Raw genomic sequence first — 10,800 nt, 5'->3', positions numbered from 1 at the left:
GCATGGCTGTACCATATTTATGTTGACATTGAAACTTAAAGATGCATATTCAGGAGGCAGAAACAATAACATATATAATTAAGATATGTAAAAGGAAGATAAATGCTAGTTTAAAAAAAGAAATCCAGCAGCTAAACAATGTGGATTTTTACATTAATGTCATTATTTCAGATCTGCTTCCTAATGGGGTTTTTGCACCCCAGGAGCACAGACATTGCCCACTGTTGGGCAAAGAGAATTAGGAGCAGTAGCATAAGAGAGCTCAGGCGCCCCAAAAATAAATCAGTGCATCACATGAGGGTTGGGTTGCTGTGCAGCTGAGGAGCTGTAGCCTTAGACCACCCTGCTGTGCTGTGGAGGCAGGATGAAAGATCCCTCCCCAAATTGTCCCAAAGCCCTGGCAGTTTCCAAATAAACAGGTGAAAATGGTGAAAAAGGGTAGCACCAGCAATTGCCAAGACAGCATCTGTCAGGGAATGGAATGCTGTCTTGGAAAGGAACCTCAGATCATCCTGTTCAACCTTTCTTGGCAAAAGCACAATCTAGACAAGATGGCCCAGTGCCCTTTGCAGCTGAATCTCAGAAGTGTCTAGCACTGGGGAAAAGAAAGCTGGAATTAAAGGAGGAGTTAAGGAAAGGTGGAATTAAAGCTTTCCTTGCAGCAGCAGCAGCTTTTCCTGGGAGTCTCACTTGGTGGGTCTGGTAAGTTGGAAAGACTTGGGGCAGTGAAAGTATCCAGATGTGAATCAGGTCTCTGTACCAATCTCACAATTGCAGCAGTCTCTCTGCAGGCTGTTTATGGGGGGTGGAGCATAATGAATACTAATTAACTGTGGTAGCCAGTTTTACTTTAGGCAAGTGTCTCTGCTATTACCATGTCTGAATCTCCTGCAATCAGCCAGCTACAGAATTCACTTCTCTGCAGCATCCCTGCCTTTGGGAACAGATTTGGTTTCTCTCTCACTGAACTATGAGTCTCTAGTATCTCTAAAACTTTGAAGTGGTGTTAAATCTGGATTAGTTAATTCTCAAGATTTTGCTTTTACAGGGTAAGAGAAGGTGATAAGAAAAACTGAAATAGCTGTATTATTTTTAAAAAGTAACAGACTTCTTTAGACCTATAGATTTGGCTTTTTATCTGTTTTTTTTTCTTAAGCAAATGATTATGTATATGGACAGAGCTGCTTTTCAGATTCAGTGGGAACGTTGGGCTCAGTTGAATTTCAGTTACGCAGATGGGTGTTTATGCAGGTTTCTGTTTAATGGGAGCTCAGGAAAAGACACAGTCAGCTCTCTTGGGCTCCTTTTCTTGGAGATGAGATCTGGAGATAGTGCATGGAGACTAAAGCTCTCGGCTTTGCTCATGTAAATCTTGACCCCGTTGTTCTGGGAGAAGCGCTGAGCCAGGAGTACAGGAGTGGTGGGGGAGCAGGATTCTGTGTGCCCAGTGAGGAAATTTGTCACCACGAGGGGACATTTTATTGAGACACCACAAAGCCGAGGGTGTTCCTCACCATCCCTGAGACAGTGGCACCAGGGCCCTGAAGGGACACGCTGCTGTGACAAGCAGGAGCCAAGCCAGTGGAGCTGTAATCAGAGACTTTATCCCAAATGCCCTCCATTCCTTACTTTCTACTCTTTTGATACTGGTGCCTGTAATGTTTATCTTAGAGTCCCTGGGGCTGGTGCAATGGAAGGTTTAGTGGCAGGTACCTGTCTCACCTTTGGGAACAGAGAACGGAGCAGGATGGGTTCCAGCACTGCTGATTTGACCTGCAGCCCAGGGTCTCGGTGGAGACTGATCAGAAGTGGAGCTGGGACATCCGTGACCTTAAGAATTTGTCTTTTTTACATCTGCCTGTTAAGAAACCTTTCCATGAAGCTGTTCCCTTTTCTTTATATTCAGATTTATATATGACATTAACCTTCATTAAACTCTGACCCTTGTCCTAATTAATCCTTCTGGCCACTGGCTGCTCTCTGTCAGCTCTTTCTTGGGTTAGGCCTTCTCCTTTCTCTGGTTCCTGCATGTACTTGCCAGAAGCAGCTTGTGGTGTCTGCTGTGTTTCCATTCAACAGGCTGTGTTCAGAGCTGTTATTTCCACTGCACAGAGCAAAAAATCAGTTCAGTTCCTTTTTTTTTAAATTTTGTATTGCACAAGAATCTCTTCAAGAAGTAGTCTTCTTCTTGGCTTGTTCTTTTTAATTAAAAAAAAAATTCAAATTGATATGTGTATTCTTTACCTACACACAGTGAGTAAGGTTCATGGAGTATTTTTTTCTGGCATCTGAAAATGTTCTGAGTCTCATGGTGCCTGACACATTTACCATACCTAAGGCTCAGTATTTCAGATTGAAAACCCAGAGGCTGTTGTTTGGATTTGATCTATTTTCAACAATATTAAGACTCACAAATGAAAATCCCGTGCAGGTGAATGAGTATTTATCAAACTCATTTTTGTATGAGAGGTTAACCACAACATTGGTTACAAAAGCGAAGTCACACTCTCCCCACATGTCCTAAAAGCAAAATTGACAAGTCATGTATCAACTGCCAAATGAACAAGACAATGAAACAGCAAAACTCATCACTGTTCTGGGTGAGAAATCAAGGGCTTTCAACCCTGTCATTCAGAAAGCTCACACTAATAATGGTAGCCTCACTAAGATACAGGCCTCGTTAATGAATGTGAATTATGTTGTTGCAGGATGGCAGCAGGCTGGATCCACAGCAGCGGGTGAGCAGCCTGGTTGTGGCTCACTCCGAGTTTATTGTGGCCAGCTGCTGCCGGTAAAGCTTTGCATGCTGAGGTGGCACCTGTGACACACAGCCCCGGGCAATGTGTGAGAAAGGGCTCATGCAGTGCCAGATAAGGTGTGTAATGGCTCATTTACAAACGGCAGGTTTGCTTTGCATCTGTAGGAGGACTTGATGTGTAAACTTGTCCCAGGTGTTATGTGTTTACCTTTGGCCTCAAGAATGATGTCACTTTCTGTCATTCCTACGTGTAATCCTTTAACTGCTCAAATCAGAGCTGCAGGAGTCATTGGGCTAGAGGGTGAGAATCAAGGTGTGAGACTTCAAATTAAGAGGAGCTGTATCTGGTGGGGATGTACTCAAACGAGGTACCTTTTTCACCTCTTTAAGGTGGCCTTGTCACCCTCTGCACCTCCGTGAAAGGAAAATGTGCCCAGGTGGGTGTCCGGCTCTTCTCCCAGGACACAGGTTTAGGCAGCACCAGGGGCTGTTCGTGTTGGGCATTATGAAGAATTCCTTCACTGAAAGGGTGATTAGATACTAAATTTGGCTTCTGAGGGAGGTGGTGGTGGATTCACCAACCTTGGAGGTGTTCAAGTGCCACACTTCATGTTGCACTCACTGCCATGATCTACTCGACAAGGGAACGTTCAGCCAGAGATTGGATTCTGATCTCAAAGGTCTTTTCCAGCCTAATTGATTCTGATTACTGGCTGAGGATACAGTCTTCTGAGATTCTTGAAGCTCAAGGTGATGTTAAGTAGCTTAAACTCCTTGTGAGCCCTGAGGAAAAAGGGAAGTCCTGTAATAAAAGCCTGGATGAGTGATTGTTATCCTCTGTAGTGGCCCCAGTGCACGATGACTGGCTGGTGTGTGCTGGAGTTCTGGGGAGCAGCAGAATTACTTTAGGCATACATTCCCTGTATATTTTTATGCAGTTTTCATTGTTAACTAAGGTGCTCTAACAGCTTGCTGCTGCCAAAGGGACAATTCCTATCCTTCCTTCTGCCTCCTTATGCTTTGTGGCTTCCCTTTGAAAGCAGCCACGGTGATCTGGCTTATAGAGGTAATCTATGTTGAATAAAATCATTCTGGGCAGAAAAGGTTGTTTTCTGCTCACTTTGCTCCTTCTGCTCAGCTTGAACTCATCTCTTCTTTAAAAGTCCTCTCCCTACAGCTCTGCTGCATCAGGTGAATTCTGACTGTGGCACAAGGAAGGAGTTTGCAGTTTTAGTGACCACTTCAGAGGTCACTAATCAACTACTGTGTTTTATGTAGCACAGTGGAAAATGAAAACACTGCTCCATTTTTTCTTTGCCTGCCAACAAACATTTAAAATTTTCTCTGTTAAATAACCCAACTCCCAAACTGTGGTATGTGTTTATAGCACTGGAATGAGTAGAAGGGAATAGGAAATGCTTGAGAGGGCTGGGGGACAAAGTGTCTGACAAGTTCTGCCCTGAGTACTGACTCTGGAAAAGGAGGAGTGTGAATTAGACATTTCAGGGAGGTTTATCAATTTCTCAGGCTAAAAATACAGTGTTATGCTACAGTTCCATGACGTGAGCACTCTGTCAGGAAGCAAGCACCTCTGCCCAGATTTGTCTTCCAGAGACTTGTTCTGGCCTTGGTGCCACCACATTCCTTCCTGCTGGCAGCCCATTTCTGACTGCACATGGAGCTGGCTCCAACAGAAAAACTGAGCCAGCAGAAAAAACACAATAATCTTGTTTCCTGCAGGTAAGTGTTATGCATGGTCCTGTGTGTCCAAAGGAGTGCTTGGAACAGTGTGGGAATGCACAGCAGGGAGTTACCTGGATGGATGGAGACAGAGAGGGGCACTCTGACAAGAGAGTCTGTCAGGGGGACACTTTTCTGGCACTGCCCCAGTGCTCATTTAACTATCATTGTTTAGTGCTTGGCACTTTCATGTACTGAGCTGTCATCCCCTGAAGAAGTTGCATCATGAGTGAATAAGGCAGAAGTGTGGGAGCAAGGAAGTATCTTCTCTGATTTTTATTGGGGAAATTGAGGCTTAGAGAATTAAACAACTTGCCTAAGTGTAGAAAGGCTGACTTGCCAAGAGCCAAATTCCAGTCTCCTGAATCACAGCCTTGTGCCTTATCCACAAGACCTACCTTTCTCTATTAGCATTTCCTTTCTCTCCACCCTGTTTTGAGGGAGGCACAGTAGCATTGTTCTAATGTCAAACAAACTCAAGTGTGGCACAGGAACGCTTCCAGCAGAGTGACTTGAACAACCCTTGAGTTTATCATTAATCTGGAAGCCGTGAGTTTTTGAGTGTGGCTTCTGCATTGGAGCCTTCCTCAGGACCAATAGCCACAAAAGGTCTGACAGTGTTTAAGTAAGATGCCTTTGAGATTAAAAAACATACTTCTAACACAAAAAGTTTCTTAAGGCACAGAGGAGTGGAAATTTCTAATCTGGCAGTAGGCTTCAGATAGAGTGGACAAGAAAACAGGACTTAACTTTGTTCCTTAAGGAGAGAAGAGAATGATTTTTATTAACACTATTCTTGTTCCTGGTGATGCACCTTATTAGGAGAGCCATATGCTGAAAGTACCCTAGTGTCTGCTTAACCAGGCCAATGACAAGGGCCTTATCTTTGATCAAAGTCAGATAGCTGGGAACAGGAAATAAAGATTTAATGGTTTGCCTGTGCTGCTCTCCTGTCACAGCTTCATTGGGCAATGCCTGTGCTGAGCACCACTGAAGAGCCATCCTCCTAGGCTTGACAAATACCATGTCAAACACTCGGTCCTTTGCTGCAGGAGGTTTTAGTGCTGGCTTTTTATCCCTCCACTCTAGCCTTGCCTGCCCCATGGAGCTCCCTGCCTTAACAGGGAGTTTTACTCCTTGGAGCAATGTAGGTGTTAGCTGTGCTAGAGCAGCAGCCAGTGAAAAGCAGGAGGGTGGGACTTGTCTTTGGACTTGATAACTGGAGAGAAATGGGATCTTAAAACTCTTGCTTTAACTGGAAGACAGGAAGTGAAGCACTGGATCAGACTGGCCTAAGAATTCTGGTATCTTGCCCCCGGCTATAGCCAAAGTCAGCTGACAAAAATAATAGTGAAGCACCTGGCTTTTGTTATGCAATGCTGCAGGAGGGGAATTCCGTCCTGCTTTTTGCAGAGATCTGCATATAGCCAAAGCTGTGACATGTTCTTACACTTCGTGGCAGCTGCTGACGAGGTTTCTGTGATTGCCAAAGCTGTACTGCAATCCTCTAGTTCACCTCACTCTCCCGGGATAATCCCTGGGCCAGGGATTCCAGTAGCAGCAGAGCAGAGCTGCATACAGGGCTGTCAGGAGTAGAGGAATATCCTCATGCTTGCACAACTTTGAGTAAGGCCTCTTCATTTGCTTAGGTTTTTGCCTTTTCCTTGGGAAATCTTCTTAATTTCCATAAAATGTTTTATAAAAACAGCTGTGCTGGTTTTAGCCTAAAAGCTCCTTTTGTCCCACTGTTGTGCTTTTCCCTGGCCATTGGTTTATGGCTACTGCTAGAGAAGAACCATCAGGAAAACATCTCCTTTTCATGCCGTCCTTCCTCCAATCACTCTGTTCTGGATCCTCCTGAGCCAGATCTAGTCTGTGTATTCTGATGATGGGAGCTCATAAATTTTACACAATTAAACTCTTCACATGGTTGGTTGTTTATCACAAGTCGTTTTCATTTGAAGGAAGACAGATAAAGCTTTTGGGATGCTATAAGTGCAAGCCATTTGTATTTTTTCTTTAAAATAACATCAAGAAGCAGTTTGTACCAAAGACCCTGCTGTGTATGTGAGATACCACCCCAATTTCAAACGTGCAATCTTAAGGATTATCTTTGAGTAGCCTGTTCCTGCAAGCCCTAAGAGGTAGAGTTCAAAAGAGCTGGGGAAAAGTAGGGAATGTTTACTATGTTTTAGTCATAACACAGTATTTGTATTGCCTGGAATACTGCCCTTAATTTCACATCAGTTTGGATTGTGTGCCCTACACTAACACTTTCCTTCTGAAGAAATCAGGGGATACTTCTGTTCTGAGCCACAGTCTGTGTTTACTCAGTAGTGTCATGGGCTGGAGAAGTACCTGGGAACCAGGGAAATAAACTGTATTTAGGGAAGCAACTAAATTAATTCTTTCTGAGATGTCACAGTTTTTACTATCAGAGATTCGGAAAACCAGCCTGAAGATAAGTAAGGGAAAGTATTTAGTTAAAGTTTACATCCAAACTCAAACCTCACTTCTACAGCTTCAGCTGTCTGTCAGGAATTGCTCCCCTTTCCTTTTAAAAATCCTGTCCGGGTCACTCCTGTGATCTGCAGGGATGCCCTCAAATTGGGAGTTTCTCTGGCTGTTCAGCCCTGTGAATAAAGATTTGTACAAAACTTTCCCCACCAGGGGAGCAATTTAAACACTGGATTATCTTCTAATACGAGGTGTTGATGAGCTGATTGCTTGAATGGGGCACTTAGCACAGAGAATTTGGGTTGTGCACTTTTCCTATTTGCTGCCTTTGTTGTAGAGCAGAACAGTTTTATTTGTGGTCTCTTTGTCAGTTTGTGCTTTGTGCTCACGTGTGCTTGTGTAGGTCAAGTCTAAGTTTGATTTAAAACATTAGACCTGCTTTTTGTACATAATCAATCATAGATGATCCAAGAAATCCCTGAAGATGTAAAAGTCTAGTCTGAATTTCTTATACTTTTAGGGCATTGCTGGTTTATATCTTTTGTGTTGTTTTGTTTTGGCTTTTTTGTGGGAAAGAAAATAAGAAATTTCATTCTTCTGGCAAGAAACTAAGCCACAGCAATAGAATTATTTTATTATAACATCTGAACAATGTAGTTTTTCTTCTCTTCTATCATCTAAGGCTAATGTCACAGACATTTTGATTATCCTGTGTTCTCCCTAGGATTCTTCTACTCTAATTTCAGTTATAAGTTTGACAGGGGTGCAACAATCCTATCATGTGACAAACCATGAATCTTTAATAAGGAAAATTTTGCTTGCGGGGTGGAGAAAGATAATTTTTGTTTATAGGAAATATGAGGATAGCTGAGCAAAACTAAGGTTGTAAAGAGAAGTCTTGTTGAGATGGACTACAGAGCAAGAAGAATAATAAGCATTTGGCAGCTTCTTCTGCTTAGTTACATGGATTGGTGTATGAATTTGCAATTATAGAACAGCATTTTCAGCTCTGCTTCATTTCTGTACATCCCAATAACCTTAGCTTTAGAAATAGGATAGTAGGGGAAAAAAGCAAAAACCTATTGGTTCTGTACCTCACTTGAGTGTTCTTGCAGGCTCTTCTTGTTGTTTTGTAAATCTTTCTTTTTCAGGGATACTAATTGATTTACCTGCATTTTCACACAGGACAGTTTATTCCGCTACCAGATTAAAGATTGAAGAAAAGAAATTTAAATTTTATTGGTAACTAAGCAGCCTTACACCACAGCTAGGTGTGGCCTTCCTGTTCCTTTGTGTTCCTCTTTTTTCAGGTGTTTTTTGACTTGCCCCCAGATTTGTTTGTTTGTTGCTGACCTCTCCACCTAGTCCAGACATGGGGCTGTTCCCAGTGTGCAGCTCCTTGGCTTCACCTCGCTCTGTCAGGGCCAAGCTGAGGTGCACAATGTGGGATGCTCCGAAGTTTTGGTGGATTTAGAGTTGATCATTGTGACTGAATGGGCTTGTTGGTGATTATTTCTTACCTTAGCTGCAATCTTGGTCTGTCCCTAGTTATGTACAGCTTAGTTATTGAATCACAGGGGGCTGGAAGGGGCATTCAAAGCCTGTCTCATTCTGACCCCTTGCTTTGGGAAGGAACATTTTCCCCTAGACCAGGCTGCTCCAAGCCCCATCCAGCCTGGCCCAGAACACTTCCAAGGATGGGGCATCCCCAGTTTGTCCGGCTAGGCTTGTTCCACTGCCTCACCACCCTCACAGTAAAGAATTCCTTATCAGTATCGAACGTAACCCTGCCCTCTGCCAGTTTAAAGCCATTCCTCCTTGCCCTGTCGCTACAGGCTTAGTAAGAGTCTGTGCTTGTCCGTCTTATAAACCCCATGGGGGGCTTGGAAGGTGCTGGAAGGTTTCAGTACAGTCCTGCCTGGAGCTTTCCCTTCTCTAGGCTGACCACCAGGCTCCATAGAGCCGAGAAAAAGCTGGATAAGGAGAGCGCTTGGTCTCTCGAGGCTGGTGGAGCAGGAGAGCGGGGGTGTCGGGGCGATGCCCTCGGAACGAAACAGCTCTCGCTGTACCTGCCCTGCTCTGGAATCAGAACCGCTGAACTTTTCCTTCTTACTTTTGGCTACCGGGCAGGACCGGAGCACGGACTTGTGCCTGCTGCTGTCCCCTCGGAGCTCCATCCCGGAGCGGGGTCTGCCGGTGCCGTGGGGCCCGATCCTCCTGTCCCGGTGCTGTGGGGCGGGGCGAGGGGCGGCCCGCACCGCCCCTCAGCCCAGCGCGCACGTCCGCCCGCCCGCCCCACGGGAAATTCCCCCTGAAAAGGGCGGCGAGCCCGGCAGCCGCGGCCGTGCCAGTGTCCCTGCGAGGCGTGCGGGCCCGGGCCGGAGCCCCGCGGCGAGAGGCCGGAGCGGAGCTGTCAGCATGGCCGGTGAGCGGCGGCGGGGCCGGGCTGGGCTGGGCTGAGCGGGGGGCTCCGAGCGCTGCCCGCCTGCCCTCGCTGGATCTCTTGGCGGGTGTTTACTCTGCGGGGCCGAACCGGCGTTCGGATGGCTTACAAGGCTGTTCCGTTCCAAATGGGTCTTAAAATTACGCGGTGGGAGCGTTTAGGTGCCAAGTAATCGCGCGGGTCCCAGTCTGGGATGGAGACAACAAGCTTAGAGGTTGGGTCGTGGTCATCGGGATCCCGTTCACGTCGGAACTCGGCTGTGAGAACGCAAATGAATGAGAAATAGTGTGGCACAAATGAAAAGTAACGCAGATAAGGGATCCTTCTCTGAGTAATTACAACAAAACGCACAATTAAGTTTCTAGAGGCTAAATGAAACCGAGTTTGTCATCCGAGTTTCGGGAGGCGTCTGTTTGGTATCTTTCTTAGGGTTAAAAAAAGCCCCTAAATTTGAAACTTGGCTATACTAATTCGAATAGTATCTCTAGGCAAAGCTGCTTTTCAGAACATGAGTGTGTGTTCTGTTCTCTCTTAGCAAGGTATGAACTTTCACTCCTGATAAATACATAGGTGTGCCAGCTATCAACGCGGGGAGAAAACAGCTGGGCTTGTGCTTTAAATGTTATGATGTATTTTAAACTCGCAACAATGAAGCAGGAGAGAGCAGTTTCGGGTTGTTTTTTTTTTTCTTCGTGTCTTTATGTATTTTCAGTGTAATTAGGAACCAGATAAGGAATTTTTTCAGCGGGGGAAGTTTATAACTTCCTGGTACTAGCTAGCTTTTGTCGGTTGTTTTTTTTTTCTCTTTTAGTTGCCGTTTTGTAATGTAACACGATAGTAAAGAGGAAGTTCACGAGCGTTGTTCGGTCTCTGTTAGAATCTGTGCAGTTTATGGAGCCGTAGGTAGATTACTGCTTTTTCAAATCAAATCGTGTTACGGTTCCAGTTGCTTTTGCTTAAATTGGGTGGGGTGTGCTGTGACAAAGCTTTGCCATCCTCCCGCTTTGCCTGAAGTGTTGCAGATTCTTGCTTTTTAGAAATGGCAGACTTTGTGCCACCAGGGATTTGTTCAGAGCGGTGACAGAGTTAAAGAGCGACACTTCTCCCATCTGTGTCTCAGTGCAGGCACCTCGGGCCGGAGGGTTTCGGGTGATACTTTCACATCTCCACAAAGACCCACAGCTGCTCTGCTTTCACATGCAGGTGTCGATGGAGAGTCTGTTCACCCCTGGCCCTGCAAGAAAATGACAAATTGGGCAGTTCCCCCAGAGCCTGCTTGCTTGGAGCCAAGGAATGAGACAGAGCCCTTGATCGGGTTGTCACACTTCCTCCCTTGTGGCACAGGCTGTGTTAAACTTGAAACTCTCGCAGGTTTCTTGTCATGGAGAGAGGTCTGATGGAA

General features: G+C 45.3%; 1 protein-coding gene across 1 annotated transcript in view; it reads left to right on the top strand.

The window, feature by feature from the left end:
- Positions 1-9,193: 9,193 nt before the first annotated feature.
- REL (REL proto-oncogene, NF-kB subunit) overlaps positions 9,194-10,800 on the top strand; it is a 30,687-nt gene continuing 29,080 nt past the window's right edge. Inside the window, exon 1 of the mRNA XM_074536646.1 lies at positions 9,194-9,380. Coding sequence (XP_074392747.1) covers positions 9,374-9,380 — 7 coding nt within the window. The 5' untranslated portion in view covers positions 9,194-9,373. The remainder of the gene's footprint in view (positions 9,381-10,800) is intronic.

This window comes from Zonotrichia albicollis, chromosome 3 (assembly GCF_047830755.1).
Source record: "Zonotrichia albicollis isolate bZonAlb1 chromosome 3, bZonAlb1.hap1, whole genome shotgun sequence".
Lineage (NCBI taxonomy): Eukaryota > Metazoa > Chordata > Aves > Passeriformes > Passerellidae > Zonotrichia > Zonotrichia albicollis.
Note: the sequence above shows the minus strand (reverse complement) of the source record. Positions and strands in the feature narration are given on the sequence as shown.